This window comes from Pan troglodytes, chromosome 7 (genome assembly GCF_028858775.2).
Source record: "Pan troglodytes isolate AG18354 chromosome 7, NHGRI_mPanTro3-v2.0_pri, whole genome shotgun sequence".
Taxonomy (NCBI): Eukaryota; Metazoa; Chordata; class Mammalia; order Primates; family Hominidae; genus Pan; species Pan troglodytes.
This window is the reverse complement of record NC_072405.2, coordinates 39,059,828-39,086,004: the sequence shown is the minus strand read 5'-3', so window position 1 is coordinate 39,086,004 and position 26,177 is coordinate 39,059,828. Positions and strand designations below refer to the sequence as shown.

Here is a 26,177-nt window from a genome sequence, read left to right as displayed (position 1 = left end):
CTACACTCCAGCCTGGGTGACAGAGACCCTGTCTCAAAAAAAAGGGAAAAAGTGAAAATCTGCAGTCTAGGGTTTAGTCATTAGTAATGTACCAATGTCAATTTCTTATTTTGACAAAGGTATCCTAATTAAGTAAAATATTAACTTTAGGGAAAACTGATCAAGGGGTATAATAAGGGAAATCTCTGTACTATCTCTGCAACTTTTCTGTAAACGTGAAATTATTCCAAAATTAGTTTATTTAAAAATACTAACCCTCTGCTCGCATCTCAGCCGCAGCGTCATTGTTGGTGCAGGTTACATTGCTGTGGAGATGGCAGGGATCCTCTCCGCCCTGGGTTCTAAGACATCACTGATGATACGGCATGATAAGGTAAATTCCACCTTTTTCTTTTCTCTTTTCTTGATGTTAATTTAAAAAATGAAGAATTTTTTCTTATGTTGTCGTTAAATACTAGGGTGCAAAGCAGGTGTGGGGGTCATTTGGTTGGTTTCATATGGTGCTGTATCCAAGTTACCTGAATTTGGCCTATATCCCTCCCAGTTGCTGGTTGATGATGATAATTTTGAGTTGGTCAAATTGGCTGGTAATTTCATCACTAAGTGGTAGATAGTCATGAGATGCCCTCATAGGGAGACGTGGGGCCTAAACATAACTATTAGCTAAATTAAACAGACTGTTAGGTTAATTTATTTTTTTATTTTTATTTTTTGAGACAGAGTCTCACTCTTTTGTCCAGGCTGGAGTGCAGTGGCACCATCTCGGCTCACTGCAACCTCTGCCTCCTGGGCTCAAGCGAGTCTCCTGCCTCAGCCTCCCGAGTAGCTGGGATTACAGGCGTCCACCACCATGCCCAACTAATTTTTGTATTTTTAGTAGAGATGGAGTTTCACCATGTTGGCCAGGCTGGTCTCGAACTCCCTACCTCAGGTGATCCACCCACCTCGACCTCCCAAAGTGCTGGGATTGCAGGTGTGAGCCACCGAGCCCCGCCAGGTTAATTTATTAATTTCTGGAAATCAATTTTATATGATCAAGTAATGTTAGATTGTTACCACTCATTCCAAACAATTTACTAAATTCTTTGCATTAAAGCAGGGGTGTCCAATCTTTTGGCTTCCCTGAGCCACACTGGAAGGAGTAGAATTGTCTTGGACTACATATAAAATACACTAACACAAACAATAGCTGATGAGCTAATAAAAAAATAAATTGCAAACTGGGCACAGTGGCTCACGCCTCTAATTCCCAGCACTTTGGGAGGCTGAGGCGGGCGAATCACTTGAGGTCAGGAGTTGGAGACCATCCTGGCCAACATGGTGAAACCCCATCTCTACTAAAAATCCAAAAATTATCCAGGCATGGTGGCAGGCAACTAATCACAGCTACACGGGAGGCTGAGGCATAAGAATCGCCTGAACCCAAGAGGCAGAGGTTGCAGAGAGCCAAGATTGCACCACCGCACTCCAGCCTGGGCAACAGAGCAAGACTCTGTCTCAAAACAAAAAACAAAACAAAACAAAAAAACTGCAAAAAAATCTCATAGCATTTTAAGAAAGTGTACAAATTTGTGTTGGGCCACATTCAAAGTCATCCTGGTCCGCACACGGCCTGCAGGCTGCAGGTCGAACGAGCTTACATTAAAGGGAATCTTGTAGATCATACACTTGAAATTTTTTTTTTTTTAAGAGACAGAGTCTTGCTATGTTACCCAGTCTGCAGTACAGTGGCATGATCATAGCTCACTGCAGCCTTCTGAGCTCATAGGATTTTCCTGCCTCAGCCTTCCAAGTAGCTGAGGCCACAGGTGTGGGCCACCATGCCCTGACTAATTTTTTTTTTTTTTTTTTTTGAGACAGGGTCTCACTGTGTTGTCCAGGCTAGAGTGCAGTGGCGCATCATGGCTCATTGCATCCTCAACCTTCTGGGCTCAAGCGATCTTCCCACCCCAGCCTCCCAAATAGCCAGGACTACAGGAACATGCCACCACACCCAGTGAGGTTTCACCGTGTTGCCCAGGCTGGTCTCAAACTCCTGAGCTCAAGTGATCCGCCCACCTCGGCCTCCCAAAGTGCTTGGGATTACAGGCATGCGCCACCTGACTACTTTTTAGATATTTTTAGAGATGAGGTCTTACTACGTTGCCCAGGCTGGTCTCGAACTCCTGGCCTCAAGCTATCCTCCTGCCTCAGCCTCCCAAGTAGCAGGGAGGAGTTCAAGACCAACCTGGGCAACATAGTGAGACCCCCATCTCTACTACAAAAAATTAAAAAATAAGCAAGGTGTAGTGGTATACGCCTGTAGTTGCAGCTACTTGGGAGGCTGAGGTAGGAGAATCACTTGAATCCAGGAGGTCAAGGCTGCAGTGAGCAAAGATTGTGCCACTGCGCTCTAGCCTGGGCAGCTGACTGTCCCTAACAAACCTGTGACTTAGGCAAGCCACATAATGCCTTTGGGGCCTAGTTCTGCAGGGACAGAATTTATCAGATCCCTGACTACCAAGATGCTATGATTCTAATTCTTATGTGAGCAGATGGAGGGAGACAGGGATTCTGAGAATCCTAGGCAGTATCTACTTTAAGGAACTTTCTCTGTAGCTTTGAAACTGGTTATATAGTTAGCTCCAGGAGATTGAGGTCCTGAATAATATTTTTTCATAGGTAAGTATTATTTTGCTAGAATATATCCAGCAGATTAGAAGGATGGGGAAAGGTAGAGGAGTTCCTAGCTTGAATTTATATATAGATAAGTAAATAAACTGCAGCAGTCCGTCAATAAAGGGGGTAATTCTTGCATCTGTAAAATTGGCTACTTTGCAGAGAGCCACATCTACTTGGGCTTCCTGCCCTCTCCCATCCCAAATGCACCAAGTTCATTCTCCCTTTTTTTCCCAGTGTTAACTCCATTTTAGAGCTACTCTGTGGGTGGGCATGGTGGCTCACACCTATAATCCCAGCACTTTGGGAGGCCTAGGTGGGCGGATCACCTGAGGTCAGGAGTTCGAGGCCAGCCTGGCCAACATGGCGAAACCCCGTCTCTACTAAAAATAGAAAAATTAGCCAGGCATGGTGGCGGGCGCCTGTAATCCCAGCTCCTCGGGAGGATGAGGTGGGAGAATTGCTTGAATCCGGGAGGCGGAGGTTGCAGTGGGCTGAGATGGTACCACCGCACTCCAGCCTGGGTGGTAGAGCAAGACTCCCTCTCAAAAAAAAAAAAAAAAAAAAAAAAGAACTACTCTGTGAATAACTCATGACCTCCCACCTGAACTTCACATGTGGATGGTCACAGATATATCTCCAAGGCCATACTGTTGAGATTTATGGCTAGACAAGATTTTGCTAGCGAACCTTCCCTTCAATCATATCAGAGGGAAAGCAGACCTTGAGATACGAAAAGTGGAAAGAGAATTTCTGTTCCCTGGACTTAAGGAAAAGAGAAGCAAGCTTTGCGAGGAGAAGACAGTGGACAATGGCTGTCCATTTAACTGTAGGACAGGAGTTGGTGAAGTCATATGTATTGCAGATGGTGGCGGTGATGTAGGAAAATAGGGAATTTATTAATACTCCACTCCCAATATGGCCATAAGTAAGGAGGAAATAATTAGGGGAGAGATAATGCTGAAGTTTCCCTCCCAAGTTTGTAGTGTGTCTTTGCTCAAGTTTTCTTCCTCTCGCATTACCCATCCCTATGTTGATATGCAGGTACTTAGAAGTTTTGATTCAGTGATCAGCACCAACTGCACGGAGGAGCTGGAGAACGCTGGCGTGGAGGTGCTGAAGTTCTCCCAGGTACGGTGCCAAGCCCAGGCATGCACGCGGCCCCCAGTCAATCACACTTTCTGCTTGTGGCTTCGCCCAGTTAGTTTAAAAACACAAACACTATGTCTACCCTGGTCCATATATTCCACCTCTAGGGTACTCCCGATTATTTCCTTCCTCCTAAGAAGCTGTATTTTGGCCAGGTGCGGTGGCTCACCCTTGTAATCCCAGCACTTTGGGAGGCTGAGGTGGGTGGAACACTTGAAGTTAGGACTTCGAGAACAGCCTGGCCAACATGGTGAAACCCTGTCTCTACTAAAAATACAAAAATTAGCTGGGCGTGGTGGTGTGCACCTGTAATCCCAGCTACTCTGGAGGTTGAGGCAGGAGAATTGCTTGAACCCAGAAGGCGGAGGTTGCAGTGAGCCGAGATTGTGCCACTGCACTCCAGCCTGGGCGACAAGAGCGAGACTCCGTCTCAAAAAAAAAAAAAAAAAAAAAAAAGTCTGGGTGTGGTGGCTCACACCTCTTATCCCAGCACTTTGGGAGGTCGAGGCAGGCGGATCACCTGAGGTTGGGGGTTCGAGACCAGCCTGACCAACATGGAGAAACTCCATCTCTACTAAAAATACAAAATTAGCTGGGCGTGGTGGCGCATGCCTGTAATTCCAGCTACTCGGGGCAGGAGCATCACTTGAACTCAGGAGGTGGAGGTTGTGGTGAGCTGAGATCGTGCCATTGCATTCCAGCCTGGGCAACAAGAGCGAGAGTCCATCTCAAAAAAAAAAAAAAAAAAAAAAAAAGCTGTATTTTACATTACAGCCTTGAAGTCAAGGGTAAAATATTAGAAATCTGGCAGTTGAATTTAGATGAACTTTGATTTTTTTTTTTTTCTTTTTGAGACAGTGTCTCACTTTGTCACCCAGGCTGGAGTGCATTGGTGCAATCTCAGCTCACTGCAGCCTCAACCTCCTGGGCTCAAGCAATCCTTCCACCTCTGCCCCCACCAAGTAGCTGGGACTACAGGCACATGCCACCACGCCTGGCTAATTTTTTTGTATTTTTTGTAAAGATAGGGTTGAGCCATGTTGGCCAGGCTGGTCTTGAACTCCTGAGCTGAGGCTATCTGCCCACCTTGGCCTCCCAAAGTGTAAGGATTACAGGCGTGACCCACCACACCCGGCCCCTGATTTTTTAAATTTGGATTTTAAAACTTTGATTTTTGTGCTCAGGTGTCTTATTACACATCCTTAATATTTTTAGATTTATATTTATTTTTTAGGAAATATTATGGAATCTAATTTTTATCTTTTTTTTTTTGAGATAGAATTTTGCTCTGTTGCTCAGGCTGGAGTGCAGTGGTGCCATCTCGGCTCACTGCAACCTCTGCCTCCTAGATTCAAGGGATTCTCTTGCCTCAGCCTACTGAGTAGCTGGGATTACAGTCACGCACCACCATGCCTGGCTAATTTTTGTATTTTCTTTTTTTTTTTTTTTTTTTTTTGCCTTCAAGCATCTGTTTAACAAAGCACATCTTGCACCGCCCTTAATCCATTCAACCCTGAGTGGATACAGCACATGTTTCAGAGAGCACAGGGTTGGGGGTAAGGTCACAGATCAACAGGATCCCAAGGCAGAAGAATTTTTCTTAGTACAGAACAAAATGAAAAGTCTCCCATGTCTACCTCTTTCTACACAGACACGGCAACCATCCAATTTCTCAATCTTTTCCCCACCTTTCCCCCCTTTCTATGTCACAAAACCGCCATTGTCTTCATGGCCCGTTCTCAATGAGCTGTTGGGTACACCTCCCAGATGGGGTGGTGGCCGGGCAGAGGAGCTCCTCACTTCCCAGTAGGGGCGGCCGGGCAGAAGCGCCCCTCACCTCCCGGACGGGGCAGCTGGCCAGGCGGGGGGCTGACCCCCCCCACCTCCCTCCCGGACGGGGCGGCTGGCTGGGCGGGGGGCTGACCCCCCACCTACCTCCCGGACGGGGCGGCTGGCCGGGCAGAGGGGCTCCTCACTTCCCAGTAGGGGCGGCCGGGCAGAGGCGCCCCTCACCTCCCGGATGGGGTGGCTGGCCAGGCGGGGGGCTAACCCCCCCACCTCCCTCCCGGACGGGGCGGCTGGCCAGGCGGGGGGCTGACCCCCCCACCTCCCTCCCAGACAGAGCGGCTGGCCGGGCAGAGGGGCTCCTCACTTCCCAGTAGGGGCGGCTGGGCAGAGGCGCCCCCCACCTCCTGGACAGGGCGGCTGGCCGGGCGGGGGGCTGATCCCCCCACCTCCCTCCCGGACGGGGCGGCTGGCCAGGCGGGGGGCTGATCCCCCCACCTCCCTCCTGGACGGGGCGGCTGGCCGGGCGGGGGGCTGACCCCCCCACCTCCCTCCCTGACGGGGCGGCTGGCCGGGCGGGGGGCTGACCCCCCCACCTCCCTCCCGGATGGGGCGGCTGGCCGGGCAGAGGGGCTCCTCACTTCCCAGTAGGGGCGGCCAGGCAGAGGCACCCCTCACCTCCCGGACGGGGCGGCTGGCCAGGCGGGGGGCTGACCCCCCCACCTCCCTCCCGGACGGGGCGGCTGGCCGGGCAGAGGGGCTCCTCACTTCCCAGTAGGGGCGGCCGGGCAGAGGCGCCCCTCACCTCCCGGACGGGGCGGCTGGCCGGGCGGGGGGCTGACCCCCCCACCTCCCTCCCGGACGGAGCGGCTGGCCGGGCAGAGGGGCTCCTCACTTCCCAGTAGGGGCGGCCGGGCAGAGGCGCCCCTCACCTCCCGGACAGGGCGGCTGGCCGGGCGGGGGGCTGACCCCCCCACCTCCCTCCCGGACGAGGAGGGAGGACCCTCCTCACTTCTCAGACGGGGTGGCTGCCGGGCGGAGGGGCTCCTCACTTCTCAGACGGGGCGGTTGCCAGGCAGAGGGTCTCCTCACTTCTCAGACAGGGCGGCCGGGCAGAGACACTCCTCACATCCCGGACGGGGCGGCAGGGCAGAGGTGCTCCCCACATCTCAGACGATGGGCGGCCGGGCAGAGACGCTCCTCACTTCCCAGATGTGATGGCGGCCGGGAAGAGGCGCTCCTCACTTCCTAGATGGGATGGCGGCTGGGCAGAGACGCTCCTCACTTTCCAGACTGGGCAGCCAGGCAGAGGGGCTCCTCACATCCCAGACGATGGGCGGTCAGGCGGAGACGCTCCTCACTTCCCAGATGGGGTGGCTGCCAGGCAGAGGCTGCAATCTCGGCACTTAGGGAGGCCAAGGCAGGCGGCTGGGAGGTGGTTGTAGCGAGCCGAGATCACGCCACTGCACTCCAGCCTGGGCGCCATTGAGCACTGAGTTAACGAGACTCCGTCTGCAATCCCGGCACCTCGGGAGGCCGAGGCTGGCAGATCACTCGCGGTTAGGAGCTGGAGACCAGCCCGGCCGACACATCGAAACCCCGTCTCCACCAAAAAAATACGAAAACCAGTCAGGCGTGGCGGCGCGCACCTGCAATCGCAGGCACTCGGCAGGCTGAGGCAGGAGAATCCGGCAGGGAGGTTGCAGTGAGCTGAGATGGCAGCAGTACCGTCCAGCTTCAGCTCGGCATCAGAGGGAGACCATGGAAAGAGGGGAGAGGGAGAGGGAGAGGGAGAGGGAGAGGCTGTATTTTCAATAGAGACGGGGTTTCACCATTTTGGCCAGGCTGGTCTCCAACTCCTGACCTCAAGTGATCCGCTCACCTCAGCCTCCCAGGGTGCTGGGATTACAGGAGTGAGCTACTGCGCCCAGCCTCTCTTTCTTGGGTTTTTTGGTTTGTTTGTTTTGTTTTGTTTTTGAGACAGGGTCTTGCTCTGTCGCCCAGGCTGGAGTGCAGTGGCACAGTCACAGCTCACTGCAACCTCCACCTCCCAGGTTCAAGTGATTCTCCTGCCTCAGCTGGGAATATAGGCACCTGCCACCAAGCCCAACTAATTTTTGTATTTTGTTTTAGTAGAGATGGGTTTCACCATGTTGGCAGGCTGGTCTTGAACTCCTGGTCTCAAGCGATCTGCCCACCTCAGCCTCCCAAAGTGCTGGGATTACAGGCATGAGCCACCATGCCTGGCCTCTATCTTTCATTTTTAAAATTATTTTTCTTGACACAAGGTCTTGCTGTGTTGCCCAGGCTGTAGTGCAGTTCCATGATCATTGCTCACTGTAGTCTCCAACTCCTGGGCTCAAGCAATCCTCCCACCTAGCTTCTACAGGTGCATGCCACCATGCCTGGCTAATTTAAAAAAAAAATTTTGTAGACATGGAGTCTCACTATGTTGCCCAGGCTGTTCTCAAACTCATGAGCTCAAGTGATCCTCTAGCCTCGGCCTCCCAAAGTGTTCGGATTACAGGTGTGAGCCACCATGCCCAGCCGAGAATCTAATTTTAAATCATACCCTTTGAATTTTGTAGTTAGAAAGAATTACAAAGTGCTTTATTCCTCAAGCAATCACTTGAATTTCAGGCAGTATTTTCCTAGAGAATTAGCCTTTTAAAAATGATCTTCCCTTCCCCCACACAGCCTCACCTTTTCAGCATAGACCACATCAAATAAAATTGTGAATGTAAAAATGCTCGGCTGGTGGAGGAGGCTACCATCATAACCACCTTAGGACCTTCAGTAAACTATTTATTTTCTCCACTCTCCCAACCCAAGTCTTACTTTCCTTCATTCCAATTAAGAATATACAGAGATCCCAGGCACAGTGGCTCACACCTGTAATCCCAGCACTTGCAAGGCCAAGGCAGGAGGAGAATCAGTTGAGGCCATGAGTTAGAGACCAGCCTGGGCAACATAACAAGATGCCATCTCTATGAAAAATTTAAAAATTAGCCAGATGAGGTAGCACGTGCCTGTTGTCCTAGCTACCCAGGAGGCTGAAGTGGGAGGAGAGCTTGAGTCCAGGAGGCTGATCTTGCCATTGCGCTCCAGCCTGGGCAACAGAGCAAGACCCTGTCTCTTAAAGAAAAATAAATAAATAAATAAATATATTATTTTATTTATATGTAAATGTATATTTATATAAATAGATTTATATATGTATATTTATATAAATAGATTTAGATATGTATATTTTATTTATATATTTATATTTTATATATGTATATTTTATTTATATGTATATTTATATATAATATACATATATAAATATATGTATTATATAATATATGTATATAAATATACATATATAAATTTATATATATTTATATAATAAATAAAAATATACATATATTTAATAAAAACATTAAATACATATATTTAATAAAAACATTAAATACATATATTTAATAAAAATATAATTTATATATAATATACATATATTTATATATAAATATATTTATATATAATATGCATATATTTATTATATATATAAAAATATATTTATTTATAAATATACGTATATTTATTTTATATATATATATATATACACACACACGTATATACCCAGGGAGAGGCGCTAATTGTGCAGTTTTGAAAAGTTTCCTAGTGATGCTGCCGTGGCCCACTTTCAAAGCACTATGCTTAGGTTTACCACTTAAAATGTTATTACATTTTTCCGGAAGTACACTTTAAAATACTTTGTTTTTAAAGTGAGGCATTACAATGGTGTCATGAGCTGACATTCCCAGCCACTGACTGGAAGATTTGGGTCAACCCAGGGAACAGGCTTGGTTTAAGGGAGTTCAAGTGTTGGTGGCCTTTGGGTAAAAGTTTATGTCTATGTTTGTATGTGGGATTCAGTAGGGATTTTCTTTAATGTTAAAAATTCTAGTTTCCTCTGTATTTGCTTTCCTTCTTCCCCTGTCCTCCCTGAGCCTCCACACATGTGTAACACATTTTATTTGCCAATAGGTCAAGGAGGTTAAAAAGACTTTGTCGGGCTTGGAAGTCAGCATGGTTACTGCAGTTCCCGGTAGGCTACCCGTCATGACCATGATTCCAGATGTTGACTGCCTGCTCTGGGCCATTGGGCGGGTCCCGAATACCAAGGACCTGAGTTTAAACAAACTGGTAAGCTGGCTTGGTCTGCCCGAAACATTCGTGAATCTACTAGGAGTCTTATGGTTTTATTTTCCCCCCAGACACCCAAAACTTGGGTGGATTCCATTGGATTCTTTTCTCTTTTTCCCATGTATTCAGTTTGTGATCAAATTTCATTGCTTCTTCCTTTGAAATTAAAAAAAAAAAAGTTTTCTCTTCTCTTCTTTCCTTTTCCTTTCTTTTCTGGTTTTGTTTTTTTCTTTTTGTTTTTGAGAAAGGTCTTGCTCTGTCACCCAGGCTGGAGTTCAGTGGTGTGATCATAGCTCACCGCAGTCTTAACCTCCTAGGCTCAAGTGATCCACCCACCTCAGCTTCTGGAGTAGATGGAACTACGTGTGTGCCACAATGCCCAGCTAATTTTTTTATTTTTATTTTTTTTAGAGATGAGGTTTCACCATGTTGCCCAGGCTGGTCTCCTCGGCTCAAGCGATTCGCCCATCTCAGCCTCCCAGAGTGCTGGGACTATAGGCATGTCCCAGCATGTCCCAGAAAAAGGCCGCCACATCTGGCCTTTTTCTTTTTTGTTTTCTTTCCTTTTTTTTTTTTTTTTTTTTGAGACAGGGTCTTGCTTTGTCACCCAGGCTAGTGTACAGTGGCATGATCATAGCTCACTGCAGTCTTGAATTCCTGGGGTCAACTGATCCTTCTGCCTCAGCATCCCAAGTAGCTGGAGCTACAGGAATGTGCCACCACACCTGGCTAATTTTTAAGTTTTCTGTAGAGATGGAGTCTTACTATGTTGCCCAGGCTGCTCTTGAACTCCTGGCCTCAAGTGATCCTTCCACCTCGGCCTCCCAAAGTGCTCGGATTATAAACATGAGCCTCCATGCCCAGCCGGCCTGCCACCTCTAACCTAGTTTCCTATTGGCCTCCCTCTTACAGACTTCGTTTTTGCTATGTGAATGTCTCTTTCAAGTCCTATGCTGATCTTTTAGCATCTGTAGTAGGTAATCCAGATTGCTGGGTGGGTAACTGTCTTGTACATTGTACACAGGGATGGGAACAGATGTGAAGCTGTCTCTCTTGGCTCTACCCGTGCTGTCTGTATTTGTGGACAGTTGGCATTCTTACTTGTTCTTTTAAATGTTGAAGTAAAATCTAGAATGGGAGCTTGGGGTGTGGTTCCCAGAGTTTGACCCAAATTTGAACCTTAGTTCTTACAACATAACAGTTGCATGGCTTTGAGCAAGCAGCTTAATTTCTCTGCTTCAAGTGGTTCATATTCACAATGGAAATGAAAAAAGTTCTTGCCTCATTGGGTTATACAGAAGAGTAAATGAAAAAGTGCATGCAAAGTAATTTATAACTGTGAGACCCTAGCTTACATTATGAACACAATGAATGTTCACCTGCTATTGATAATGATGATGATTTTTCTGATATGCTATACTACTCTATTAGTAATAATAGAATATTTTATGTTTGAGGTGCATATATTTATTTTGTTCTGGGTTTTTTTGTTTGTTTGTTTGTTTTTGTTTTTTTTTTTTTGAGACAGAGTCTTGCCGTGTTGCCCAGGCTGGAGTACAGTGTTGTGATCTAGCTCACTGCAACCTCTGCCTCCTGGGTTCTAGCGATTCGCCTACCTCAGCCTCCCGAGTAGCTGGGATTCCAGGCGTGCACCACCACGCCCGTCGAATTTTTGTATTTTTTTACTAGAGACAGGATTTCACCGTGTTGGCCAGGCTGGTCTCGAACTCCTGACCTCAGGTGATCCACCCACCGTGGCCTCTCAAAGTGCTGGGATTACAGGCGTAAGCCACTACGCCCAGCCTGAGGTGTATATATTTGATAGAGCTACTTGAGCAGTGTATACCTTTTGACTTATGTTCTAATACTAAGTTTCTGTTGTAATGTGGATTCCTTTTTTGTTTCTGTAAAAGGTCATTTTTCTGCATGTTAACTTATAAATTATTCAGGGAGATGTTTTGATTGTTTGTAATCTTGTTCAATGACATTTAGTAAAATTAATTGCCTATTTTCATATTAACAAAACTAGTCAGCCAGGCGCCGTGGCTCACACCTGTAATCCCAGCTCTTTGGGAGGCTGAGGCGGGTGGATCACCTGAGGTGAGGAGTTCAAGACCAGCCTGGGCAACGTGGTGAAATGCCGTCTCTACTAATAATACAAAAATTAGCCGGGCATGGTGACGCATGCCTGTAATCCCAGCTACTTGGGAGGCTGAGGCAGGAGAATCTCCTGAACCCAGGAGGCTGAGGTTGCAGTGAGCCGAGATCACGCCATTGCACTCCAGCCCTGGCAACAAAAGCAAAACTCCGTCTCAAAAAAAAAAAAAAAAAAAAAAAAAAACCCAAAAGAAAACAACAACAAAAAACTGGTCATTCAGCTTTTCACCTTTCAAGAGATATTTTGCCATTGTACAGATGTAAGCACTGATAGGTCCAGTTTTCAACTAAATTTGCTAACTTTTTTGGGGGGGGTTGGACAGGGTCTTGCTCTGTCACCTAGGCTGGAGTACAGTGGTGCCATCATGGCTCACTGCATCCTTGCAGCATCAAACTCCTGGGCTCAAGCCATCCTTCTACCTTAGTCTCCCAAGTAGTAGGAACTACAGGTGTGGTCCACCACACCTGGCTAATTTTTTAAAAAAATTTTTGTAGACACAAGGTCTCGCTGTATTACCCAGGCTAATTTTGAACTGGGCTCAAGCGATCCTTCCACCTCAGCTTCCCAAAGTGCTGGGATTACAGGCATGAGCCATTGCACCCAGCCTATATTTGCTAAATTTTTGAAGAATGAGGCAAAAAAAAAAGGTTCAGTCTCATTTGACATTAAGATATATTTATATAATGCAAATTGAGTGATTACTATGTGGTAGGTCTTGTCAACATGTTACTAATCTAATTTAATCTTGCCAACAACCGGCAAGGTATAAGGAAGCCAGGAGCACAGAGATACTAGATAATTTACTGGGCTGTAAACTCTATGGTGTAGGGAGAATGTCTGTCTTACCATGGTATTCTCAGTGATGAAGTCAAAGTCTCATTTGTAATAGAAGCTTAAATATTTGTTGATAAACAGGTGGTTATACAAGGTCTCATAACTGGTAAGTTGCAGAGCTAGGATTTGAATTTTGGTCTGTCTGTACCAAAGGTTGTACTCTTTTTTTTTTTTTTTTTTTTTTTTTTTTTGAGGCAGAGTCTCTTTCTGTTGCCCAGGCTGGAGTCAGTGGTGCCATCTCAGCTTACTGCAATCTCCGCCCCCTGGGTTCAAGTGATTCTCCTGCCTCAGCTTCCCAAGTAGCTGGGACTTGCCAAGTAGGTGGGCATGCACCACCATGCCTGGCGAATTTTTAGTATTTTTAGTAGAGACAGGGTTTTACCATGTTGGCCAGGCTGGTCTCAAACTCCTGACCTCAGGTGATCCGCCCGCCTTGGCCTCCCGAAGTGCTAGGATTTACAGGCCTGAACCACTGCGCCTGGCCAGTTGTACTCTTAAGCTCTATGGCTACTTAATTCCTACTTCTGCCATATCTCTACTTCTCATATATACTTAGGATTTGCAAAGCCACATGATAAGCATAACATGTCTTCTTAAAGCAAAAATTTGACTACATATAGGAAAAGATTTTTGGTTAAGGGAAACATCAATATGTGTTTTTGTTTTGTTTTGCTTTTACTTTTCTTCTGGGAGTCTGAAAAAAAATCAGTATGTTTTAGAGTAGAGTGCAAAAGTTGCTTGGATTTTTAAAGACAAAATGGTAAGCTTCATAGAAATGTGCTTTTGGCCAGGCATGGTGGCTCACATCTGTAACTCCAGTGCTTTGGGAGACCTAGGCGTGAGGATCACTTGAGGCCAGAAGTTTGAGGTCAGCCTGGGAAACAGCAAGACCTATTCTATAAAAAAATGTTAAAAAGGCTAGGCGTGGTGGTTCACGCCTGTAATCCCAACACTCTGGGAGGCCGAGGCAGGTGGATCACGAGGTCAGGAGATCAAGACCATCCTGGCTAACATGGTGAAACCCCGTCTCTACTAAAAATACAAAAAAATTAGCTGGGTGTGGCGGCGGGCACCTGTAGTCCCAGCTACTCGGGAGGCTGAGGCAGGAGAATGGCGTGAACCTGGGAGGCAGAGCTTGCAGAGAGCCTAGATCGCGCCATCACACTCCAGCCTGGGCGACAAGGGCGAGACTCCATCTCAATAAATAAATAAATAAATAAATAAATGTATGTTAAAAAATTATCCAGTTGTGATGGCACATGCCTCTAGTTCTAGCTACTCGGGAGGCTAAGCAGGAGGATTGCTTAAGCCCAGGAGGTCACGATTGCAGTGAGCCATGATCACACCACTGCACTCCAGCCTGGGTAACAGAGCGAGACCCTGTCTCTAAAAAAAAAACTAAATAAACATAGATATGCTTTTGGTGACTGCTTGAGTCAGTGTTCCTCAGGAGCAGTGCTTCCATGGGACAAGTTGAAAAGCTGGACTCCAGAGGGATTCCAAGTGGCACACCTGATAGTTGAGTCTTCATGTCTGCCTGGCCAGTTGAATTGTACATTGCAATGTCAAATCCTGTTAAAACACCTCAAAAGTGGATAAAATACTACCTTTTACGTTAAGCAAGATATGAAACTTGCCAACTTTTTTTTTTCTAATTTCTAACAGAGGCAGGGTCTCACTGTGTTGCCCAAGCTGATCTCAAACTCCTGGGCTTAAGGGATCCTCCCTCTTCGGCTTCTCAAAGTTCTGGGATTACAGGTGTGGGCCCACTGTACCCAACTTGAAACTTGCCAGCTGTAAATGCCTTTCGTGTTGCAGCTGAGTCTCATGGTTTCTTGGAGATTCTGGCTGCAGTTCCCATGTGAAATGAGGGAGGGAGATCCAGAGGTTTGATCTACCTTTTTTAGTAGGTGGGCCAAGTGGTTACATGATATCTCTTTGTAATTTTAGGGGATTCAAACCGATGACAAGGGTCATATCATTGTAGACGAATTCCAGAATACCAACGTCAAAGGCATCTATGCAGTTGGGGATGTATGTGGAAAAGCTCTTCTTACTCCAGGTAAGGTCTCTTCCCTTCTTGGTGAGGGAGGGTCTGCGTGTTACATGATCCATCTGGCTCTTCACTGTCAAATCTGCAGTCTGCTTAAGCAAAGTTAAAAGGATGAGTCTTTATATTGTCAAAATGGTACAATGTGTTGAAATAGATATTGGTTGGATACCTGACATTATCTGAATAAAAGACTTAAAATGCTTAGCACAGACTGAAGTTTTCATGTAGACAGTATGATCACCCTTTGCGGAACTCTCTTAGGAGCAGACCTGTGCTTGGTGGCAGTGGAAGGAAGTGGCATTTGGAAGAAGTAATTTAGATTGGCTTTTTTTTTTTTTTTTTTGGAGACACTCTGTTACCCAGGCTGGAGTGCAGTGGCATGATCACGGGCTCACTGCAGTTTCAACCTTCCTGGGCTCAGGTGATCCTCCCACCTCAGACTCCCAAGTAGCTGGGATCACAGGTGCATTTTTTGTAGAGACAGGGTTTTACCATGTTGTCTTGAACCCCTGTGCTTAAGCAGACTGCCTGCCTCAGCCTCCCAGAATGTTAGGATTACAGGCATGAGCCACCACACATGGCCTAGATTGTCATTCTTGTATGACTGGTCTTGATACAACCAAGACTGATTTCCTTCTCTCCGGCATCCCACACCTCAGCCCGCTTCCTAAGCACCATTGCAAGCTCTGTCCCGTCTCTATCCATTAATGATCACTTGATCTACTTTCAGTCTGTACCTAGAACCTCATCAGCGATTCCAGCTTGTCCCAGGGCCTTATATCAGGATGAAAACCTACACCAGTCACACACCCAAACCCTTTTAGCTCCTTTAGAAAGTTCTTGCTCTTGGCTAGGTGTGGTGGCTCCCATCACTTTCGGAGGCTGAAGTGGGGGGATCGCTTGAGTCTAATAGTTTGAGACTAGGCTGGGCAACATAGTGAGATGTTGTCTGTATTAAAAAAATAAAGATTCAGCTGGGCGCGGTGGCTCACGCCTGTAATCTCAGCACTTTGTGAGGCCGAGGTGGGCAGATCATGAGGTCCAGAGATCGAGACCTTCCTGGCCAACATGGTGAAACCCTATCTCTGCTAAAAATACAAAAATTAGCTGGGCGTGGTGGCGCACGCCTGTAGTCCCAGCTACTTGGGAGGCTGAGGCAGGAGAATTGCTTCAACCCGGGAGGCAGAGGTTGCAGCGAGCTGAGATGGCGCCACTGCTCTCCAGCCTGGCAACAAGAGTGAGACTCTGTCTAAAAAAAAATAATAATAATATAATAATAATAAAGATTCTAGGCGCAGTGGCTCATGCCTGTAATCCCAGCACTTTAGGGTTATAAAATAGAACTAAAGATGCTGAAAACTAATATAGCTTGTTCCATAAATATTGTATTAAAAAGCTAATATCTTCATTAAGTAGATTAACTAACTGCCAGGTAAGTGAGAACTTGTGAATGTGTCTTTTGGGAGTGGGGCCAGACAGGTTGAGCATCCCTTATCTGAAATGCTTGGGACCAGAAGTGTTTTCAGTTTCAGATTTTGGAATATTTGCATATATATAATGAGATATTTTACAGATGCGACCCAAGTCGAAACACGGAATTCATTTGTTTTACATACACCTTATACACATAGTTGGAAGGTAATTTTATACGATATTTTAAATGTGTGCATGAGGCATACTTTTGTCTGCGTTTTTGACTGCAACCCTTCACATGAGGTCAGGTGTGGAATTTTCTACTTGTGGCATCATGGTGCTCCAACATTTTGGATTTTGGATTTTGAATTTCTGGATTAGGGATGCTCAACCTGTAATAGAATGTATAGGATTCTCATAAGCCAATCATTTTGAGTTGTTCGCTGAGGCATGACATATCTTCGCTGTATTAAACTATCTAGATAGTGTAATGAACAATGGCGTGAAACTGTCAGAACTAGGGCATTAAGGTAGATGGATAAATGGCTAGTGGAACAATTTAGCTATGTTAAAACAGACAGTAAGATAAACACTGATTTTAAAATATCTCCATAGTTGCAATAGCTGCTGGCCGAAAACTTGCCCATCGACTTTTTGAATATAAGGAAGATTCCAAATTAGATTATAACAACATCCCAACTGTGGTCTTCAGCCACCCCCCTATTGGGACAGTGGGACTCACGGAAGGTAGGTATTTAAAAACTGAAGGTCATTTGTGGTTTCCTTCCTCTTTCCCCTGCCCCCAACTTTAAATTAGGTCTCTGTCAGCTGATGAAACCTATCTCAGCCCCAGATTACATTGCTTTTTGGTTACTCTCTTGTCACAGTTCCAGTTTTCTCCCCTACTGCTACTTTGAGTGTACAGTATCTTTCCTTCACACCACCCTATCTCTTTGATCTTTTTTTTTTAGCTTTTTTATTTGAACTAATTTTAAATTTAAAGAAAAGCTCTAAAAATAGTACAAAGGACTCCTCTCTAACCTTAATATTTTTGCTTTTTTATTTTTTCACTCTACACACACACATGTCTATCTTTCCTAAGAACTGGCCCTTACATAAACCGAGTATCATTTTCTTTTTTTTTTTTCTTTTTGAGACAAGCTCTCCCACTGTCACCCAGGCTGGAGTGCAGTGGCACGATCTCTGCTCACTGCAACCTCCGCCTCTGGGTTCAAGCAATTCTTCTGCCTCAGCCTCCCGAATAGCTGGGACTACCAGGCCTGCACCACCACCATGCCTGGCTAATTTTTCGTAGAGATGGGGTTTCACTGTGTTGCCCAGGCTGGTCTCAATCTCCTGGGCTCAAGCGATCCGCCTGCCTCTGCCTCTCAAAGTGCAGGGATTACAGGCATGAGCCACTGTGCCTGGCCTTTCTTTTCATCTAGAGGCAGAATTCCTCAGCCCTTCTTTTGTCTTATATGACACTGACATTTATTTTGTAGAATACTTCTCATTTTGGCGTGGTTTGATATTTCCTCGTGGTTTGATTGAGGTTATGTATTTCTCGTCATCTGCCTCTTTGATAGTTCAGTGTAATTGTTTAGTTTTCTGATAGATGCTTTTTTTAATGTGCATTGTAGATGAAGCCATTCATAAATACGGAATAGAAAATGTGAAGACCTATTCAACGAGCTTTACCCCGATGTATCACGCAGTTACCAAAAGGAAGACAAAATGTGTGATGAAAATGGTCTGTGCTAACAAGGAAGAAAAGGTAAGGAAAAATCCAGCAAACTAAATAGTGCCTTGCAAAATGGACAGGGATGGCAGTATTTTGCAGGGGTGGAAAGGAGGGAGACCAAGCAGTTGAGCCTTCTGATTCAACTGGACAGGCCCACTTTGATCTGTCTTACGTGCATTTTGGGGTTCTTCATAATATTTCATCTAGAAGGAGGTTCCACTCCTTTTAAAAAATAAAGACGATGCCAGGCGTGGTGGCTCACACCTGTAATCCCAGCACGCTGGGAGGCCGAGGCAGGCAGATCACCTGAGGTCAGGAGTTTGAGACTAGCCTGACCAACGTGGTGAAACCCTGTCTCTACTAAAAACACAAAAATTAGCCAGGCATGGTGGTGCGTGCCTGTAATCCCAGCTACTCGGGAGGCTGAGGCAGGAGAATCACTTGAACCTGGGAGGCGGAGGTTGCAGTGAGCCAAGATCATGCTACTGCACTCCAGCCTGGGCGACAAAGCGAGACTCCGTCTCAAAGTAAAACAAAAAACAAAAAACAAAAAACAGGAGAGGCCAGGGCCAGGTGCTGTGGCTCACGCCTGTAATCCTAACACTTTGGGAGGCCGAGGTAGGCGGATTGCCTGAGCTCAGCAGTTTGAGAGTGGCTTGGGCAACATGGTGAAACCCCATCTCTACTAAAAATACAAAAATTGGCCGGGCATGGTGGTACCATGAACATTCCTCAGTAGCCTATGATTTCTGGATATTGAATCATGAAGGCTCCTACTTAGTTATTTCTTCATGCCAGTTATCATTCATTCAGTTGATAAACATTATTTGTCATTCTTCTCAAGACTAAGAACTGCTATATAGAGAGGAATAATATGAAGAGCTGGCCATCACCAGAGGCTCTTTATAAGTTCAATTAAGATCACAATATCAGTCAGACACCGTGGCTCACCCCTGTAATCCCAGCACTTTGGGAGGCTGAGGTGGGTGGATCACTTGAGCCCAGGAGTTCAAGACCAGCCTGGCCAACATGGTGAAACCCTATCTCTGCTAAAAATACAAAATTAGCCAGGCGTGGTGGTGCGCGCCTGTAATCCCAGCTACTCAGGAGGCTGAGGCAGGAGAATCACTTGAACCCGGGAGGTGGAGGTTGCAGCAAGCCGAGATCATGCCATTGCACTCCAGCCTGGGCAACAAGAGTGAAACTCCGTCTCAAAAAAAAAAAAAAAAGAAGAAAGAAAAGAAAATGTTTCTCTTCTTTTCCCAGGTGGTTGGGATCCATATGCAGGGACTTGGGTGTGATGAAATGCTGCAGGGTTTTGCCGTTGCAGTGAAGATGGGAGCAACGAAGGCAGACTTTGACAACACAGTCGCCATTCACCCTACCTCTTCAGAAGAGCTGGTCACACTTCGTTGAGAACCAGGAGACACGTGTGGCGGGCAGTGGGACCCATAGATCTTCTGAAATGAAACAAATAATCACATTGACTTACTGTTTGAGTTTTATGTATTTCTTTATTTTAATCAGGATCTTCTGATAGTGGAAATTTTTAGTACATAATAGAACTTATTTATGGAGTTAGAAATTTGTAGTGTTATCCAGGATTGATTTTCATTTGATCACATCTCACAGTAATTAATATTTTCAAGTTTTTTTTTATTAACAGCTCTGTGCTAGTTTTTTTTTTCTGTTTTAGCCTCATCCCAAATATAAAGCTTTGTGAAGTACAATTAACTTAATGTACTTGAATGAATAGAACTTGCTACTTTTTTTTTGAGACAGAGTTTTGCTCTCATTGCCCAGGCTGGAGTGCGGTGGTGCTATTTCAGCTCACCACAACCTCTGCCTCCTGGGTTCAAGCGATTCTCCTGCCTTAGCCTCCCGAATAGCTGGAATTACAGGCACGCACCACCACGCCTGACTAATTTTGTATTTTTAGTAGACATGGGGTTTCTCCATGTTGGTCAGGCTGGTCTCAAACTCCCAACTTCAGGTGATCCGCCCACCTCGGCCTCCTGAGGTGCTGAGATTACAGGCGTGAGCCACTGTGCCGGCTTGCTGATTTTCACAGAAGTTGATGGCAATTCTTCACATGTAAACAATGCCAGTGCACAGAACCTTTATATATTTTTTGAAGCCAGTACTGTGCTCTGCATATAACAAAGCTGCTTCAAGGATGAGACCTTTTTCTAAAAGCATGTAATGTGAGAAGCCAGCCTGCCTTATTTTCTTTTTTCTTTTTTAATGATTAAAAATAGTTTGTGGCAAGGCACGGTGGCTCAGGCCTGTAATTCTAGCACTTTGGGAGGCTGAGGCAGGAGGATTACTTGAGCCTACAAGTTTGAGGCCAGCATGCACAGCATAGCAAGACTGCATCTCTACAGAGAGTAAAAAAAATTACCCGAGTGTGGTGATGTGCATCTGTAATCTCAGCTACTTGGGAGGCTGAGGTGAGAGGATCACTTGAGCTTGGGTGAGGTGAGGCTGCAGTGAGTCCTGATCATGCTGCTGCACTCAATCTTGGACAACAGAGCAAGACCCTGTCTCAAAAAATATATATATATATATATATTATTTTTATGAGGTGAAGTGCATCAAACTTGGGAAAGATTTGAGGAGGCTGGGAACCTCCTGGAAAACCACTCCTTGAAGAAAGATATGAGAGACATTTAGAAGTGATTCCTGCTTTCAGAAGGAGGTGGATTCAAATACTTCAAAAGTCCCTTCCTCTGCTAAGTGTTTATAGTTCAATGAATAATTTCAATATTTGTATGTGTTCTTGTCATTTTATTTTTTTCTGAAAAACTTCCAAAAATTTGAAAATAAAATTACAGCCTTTTCTTCTTATAAAATTTGTTACTGTGAGCTTTAATTGGTACACAGGAAATTGGTTTATTTTCTAAGGATATTTCACATTGGAGAATCAGTTGCCTGTGCTTACGGGGGTGAAAAGAGAGTTCTCGTATAAAAATAAAGATCGAAGGTATAAAAGAAACATTTAGCAGATTAATGATTGAGTTGGAAGAAAAGCCTAGAAATCACTTAGGTCTTTAACACTTTATTTCTATTAGGTTTTACCAGCTAGTTACATTTTTCCAGGATTTTCATTAGTCATCCAGTGTTACTGAATACTTTTTTTTTTTTTTTTTTTTTTGAGACAGGGTCTAGCTTTGTCGCCAGGCTAGGGTGCAGTGGTGCGATCTCAGGTCACTGCAGCCTCCCGGGTTCAAGCAGTTCTCCTGCATCAGCCTCCTGAGTAGCTGGGATTACAGGCATGTGCCACCACACCCAGCTAATTTTTGTATTTTTAGTAGAGATGGGGTTTCACCATGTTGGCCAGGATGGTCTTGATCTGTTGACCTCGTGATCTGCCCGCCTTGGCCTCCCAAAGTGCTGGGATTACAGGCGTGAGCCACTGCACTGGACCCACTGAATTCTTTACTGTGTGTTCTGTTAAGCTTTTACTGACTGTCTTTCTGGTTAGTGATGGCCAGTTACTGAACTGACTTTTTTTTTTTTTTTTTGAAACCAAGCCTGGCTCTGTTGCCTAGGCTGGAGTACAGTGGCACGATCTTGGCTCACTGCGGCCTCTGCCTCCCGGGGTCAAGCGATTCTCCTGCCGCAGCCTCTGCCTCCCGGGGTCAAGCGATTCTCCTGCCTCAGCCTCCTGAGTAGCTGAGACTACAGGTGCACACCACCACACCTGGCTAATTTTTGTACTTTTAGTAGAGATGGGTTTTCACCATGTTGGCCAGGCTGGTCTTGAACTCCTGACCTTAGAAGTAATCTGCCCACCTCGGCCTCCCAAAGTGCTGAGATTACAGGCATGAGCCACCACATCCGGCCTGCACTGACTTCTTAAGTAGGCCCAATGTCAATGAAAGAAAAATATTGTATTAGCAAGGAAGTTATATGTATTTGTGGTGGGACAAGAAAATAGGATCCCCAAACTTGGGCATGGACTAATGTAGCCACTTCTCCCCTCTTCCCCTAGCCTAAAAGACAGTGGACCAAGGTTCTAGGCTTCATTCTGCTGGTGGATTTCTCACTGCACAGGCCCCAGCCTTGAGGTGTGCCTCTGTCAGGGAAATGGGAAGCCCTAGTAGCCACATCTATTTTAACATCATGTGTTCTTAATCTCATATTTATCCTTTCTGCTGCCTGTGTGCTGGTTCCATAGTAAACCAACAAGAAAGTACAGTACCCTTATCTGAGTTCCTGTCTACATTCTCATCGGTCCTTGAACTGGCCCAGCCCTTGAGGTGTTGTGGCTTAACAGCCTCTATTACTGAAAGTGCCAAGAAATATAAAGATATAGTAGCTCACACCTATAATCCCAGCACTTTGGGAGGCCAAGACAGGTGGATCACCTGAGGTCAGGGGTTCGAGACCAGCCTGGCCAACATGATGAAACCCCATCTCTACTAAAAATACAAAAATTAGCTAGGCGTGGTGGCTGGCACCTGTAATCCCAGCTACTCAGGAGGCTGAGATAGGAGAATCGCTTGAACCTAGGAGGCACAGGTTACAGTGAGCCAAGATGGCACCACTGCACTCAGGCAATAGTGTGAGACTCCATCTCAAAAAAAAAAAAAAAAAAAAAAATGCCGGGCGCGGTGGCTCACGCCTGCAATCCCAGCACTTTGGGAGGTTGAGGTGGGCGGATCACGAGGTCATGAGATCGAGACCATCCTGGCTAACACGGTGAAACCCTGTCTCTACTAAAAATACAAAAAAATTAGCCGGGCATGGTGGTGGGCGCCTGTAGTCCCAGCTACTTGGGAGGCTGAGGCAGGAGAATGGTGTGAACCCGGGAGGCGGAGCTTGCAGTGAGCCAAGATCATGCCACTGCACTCCAGCCTGGGCGACAGAGAGAGACTCCATCTCAAAAAAAAAAAAAAAAAGATATACAAGGCAGCACGTTGTAAAATATGGGCCACATTGTACTTGCACAGTAGATGTTTATTGAAGGAAAGACATGTTACTTGCTTTCAAGTAATCTTATAATCTAGAATGAGAACATTTCTATACAAATAAAGCAATTAAGCACAGGATGACCATATGATTTATTGACTAAAATGGCACACTTTCAAGAGTGAAAGGGGTGTCCTTGACAATTTACACAATTGTTACAGATTAGTACTGTCCTAAACAAATAGGAGATTGCCATCCTCATTACACATTATTAGGTAAAAGGATACAGGTTCAGAGGACCAGAAGTGCACTGTTGCTGGGAAAAGTGAGGAAGGGTTCACAAAGGAGGTTAGGTAGGATTTGAAATGTGGGGGCTGTAGAGGAAAAGGCCAGAGAAGGTAGAAAGTACAGTGAAGGAAGGATTGGATAAATTATTGTATTGCTGGCTGGACGTGGTGGCTCACACCTGTAATCCCAGCACTTTGGGAGGCTGAAGCAGGCAGATCACCTGATGTCAGGAGTTCAAGACCAGCCTGACCAACATGGTGAAATCCCTTCTCTACTAAAAATACAAAAATTAGCCAGGCATGGTGGTGCGTGCCTGTAATCCCAGCTACTTGGGAGGCTAAGGCATGAGAATCACTTGAATCTGGGAGGTGGAGGTTGCAGTGAGCAGAGATGGCCCATTGCACTCCAGCCTGGGCTACAAGAGTGAAACTCTGTCTAAAAAAAAAAAAAATTGCTGTATAACAAACTAGCTTAAAATAGAGACTATCTTAAATCTCATGATTTTTGGGTCAGTAACTGGGGTTAGGCTCAGCTGGTTGTTCTTCTGTTGGTGTTGACAGGGGTCATTTGGTGATATTCAACTGGCAAATGGGCTGGTCTAGAGTCCAAAAGAGAATTACTCATATATCTGACACATAGGCAGAGATGAGGGAAGGCTGTGCCTACGCGTTGCCTCTTCAGCATGGCAGTCTCAGAGCAGTGGACTTAAGTGGAAGCTTTGGGCTGTCAAAGTGTTCTAAGAATCCCGGGCAGATGCTACAAGCCTTATGACCTAACCTTGGAAGTTCTAGAACATCACTTCTGCTACATAATATTGGTTATGCAAGTCACTAAGGCTAGCTCACATTCAGGAGGAAGTGAATTGAACTTCACCTCTAGGTGGGAAGGAATGGTAAAGAATTTGCCACTGTTGGCTGGGCGCAGTGGCTCACACCTGTAATCCCAGCACTTTAGGAGGCTGAGGCGGGCGGATCACCTGAGGTCAGGAGTTTGAGACCAACCTGGCCGACATGGTGAAACCCTGTCTCTACTAAAAATACACAAAATTAGTCAGGTATGGTGGCAGCCGCCTGTATTCCCAGCTACTCAGGAGGCTGAGGCAAGAGAATTGCTTGAAACCAGGAGGTGGAGGTTGCAGGTTGCAGTGAGCCAAGATTGTGCCACTGTACTCCATCCTGGGCAACAGGGTGAAACTCCGTCAAAAAAAAAAAAAAAAAAGAACTGCTTCTGTCTTTAATCTTTAATTGTACCTGGCAATCTCCTACACATTTTATAAGGCTAGACTAAAAAAAACATCACCTTTGTGAAGACTTAAGTAGTTTTGTGTGTTCCATTATGTGTTGCCATAACATCTTGTCACACTGTAGGTCTGCACTACATATTCACTTTGTGTATGACATTTTTCACTTAGGTTATTCATTTCTATCTTCCTGATGTTGTGTTTCACAGTATCATTCCCGGGATGTCAGGCAGCAACTTTGGATGCAAGACAGCAGAGTGTGTTACTATGATTTTTTGACACTAAGATAAAAAGTATCAGAAAAGCCAACATTTTAATCCTTTACCTTTTTGAAAAATGAGTAAGCAGGCATATTTGGATTCTTCAGAATAATAGGATATGTGGGCATACAGAAAAAGAGTTATTATAAGGAATTCACTCATGCTATTATGGAGTTTGGGAAGTCCAAAATGTGCTGTGGAGGCCAGCAGGCTGGAGACCAGGAGAGACGGTGGTTTGGACACAGTCTGAAGGTTGAGAGAGAGTCCCCCCTTGCTTAGAGAAGTGGTCTTTTTGTTTTGTTCAGGCCTTCAACTTACCGGTTAAGCATCCCACACGTACACACACACACACACACATTATGGAGGACAATCTGCTTTACCCAAAGTTCACCAATGTATTGTGAGATTAATATCTCATGCAAAAACACCCACCAAGTTGATACCATTGCAACCAACTGTTCCAAGTTTGCCCCAGTCACCTTGGCACCTATATACATTATATATATACACAAATATATATAATATATATAAATATATATTATATATAAATATATATAATATATATAAATATATATTATATATAAATATATATAATATATATAAATATATATTATATATAATATATACAATATATATAAATATATATTATATATAAATATATATTATATATATAAATATATTATTATATATAAATATATATATTATATATTATATATAAATATATATTTATATATAATATATATAATATATAATATATATAATATATATATATTCCTATGCCTTTAATAATGGCATAGGAATACTAAGAGACATCCGTGTGTGTGTATGTGTGTGTGTGTGTGTGTGTGTGTGTGTATATATATATATATATATATATAATTTTCTTTTCTTTTTTTTTTTTTTTTGAGACAGCATCTTACTCTGTCATCCAGGCTAGAGTGCAGTGGTGGATCACGGCTCATTAAAGCCTTGGCTTCCTGGATTCAAGCGATTCTCCCACCTCAGCCTCCCAAGTAGCTGGGACTACAGGTGTACACCACCAGGCCTGCCTAGCTACATTTTTTTTTTAGAGAGATGGGGTCTTGCTATGTTGCCCAGACTGACCTCGACTCCTGGGCTCAAGCAGTCCCTCCCCTCTTGGCCTCCCAAAGTGCTGGGATTATAGGCACAGGTGAGCCACTGAGCATAGCCCCTATACACATTTTAAACCATACTTAATATCTGAGTGAGAAATAACAAGGTCATACTTTCACCTAACAGAATACAACTACCTTGTATACAACCACAACACAAACCCTTTCCCCAGAAGAGGATGCAAAGTCCCTGGTTGATGTTTGCTCTTCTCTTTGATATCCCATAATTCAAATTCTGTGATGTAAAGTTAATAACACTTAAATACTATATAACATAAAATTAATACATCTTATGTCACATAGTAGATGCATAAGGGAAAAAACATCTGATACATATGCGTGCGTGTGTGTGTGTGTGCATGT

The 26,177-nt window shown here is 45.0% G+C and overlaps 1 protein-coding gene across 2 annotated transcripts in view; it reads left to right on the top strand.

Annotated features, from left to right (window-relative positions):
• Positions 1-20,831, top strand: part of GSR (glutathione-disulfide reductase) — a 56,459-nt gene extending 35,628 nt beyond the window's left edge. For both annotated transcript variants that reach the window (XM_016959311.3, XM_519696.8), the window contains exons 7-13: positions 274-373; positions 3,703-3,789; positions 9,622-9,780; positions 14,723-14,834; positions 16,854-16,985; positions 17,879-18,012; positions 19,246-20,831. In XM_016959311.3, the coding sequence (XP_016814800.1) occupies positions 274-373; positions 3,703-3,789; positions 9,622-9,780; positions 14,723-14,834; positions 16,854-16,985; positions 17,879-18,012; positions 19,246-19,395 (874 nt within the window). In that variant the 3' untranslated portion in view covers positions 19,396-20,831. The remainder of the gene's footprint in view (positions 1-273; positions 374-3,702; positions 3,790-9,621; positions 9,781-14,722; positions 14,835-16,853; positions 16,986-17,878; positions 18,013-19,245) is intronic.
• The last annotated feature ends 5,346 nt before the right edge of the window (positions 20,832-26,177 follow it).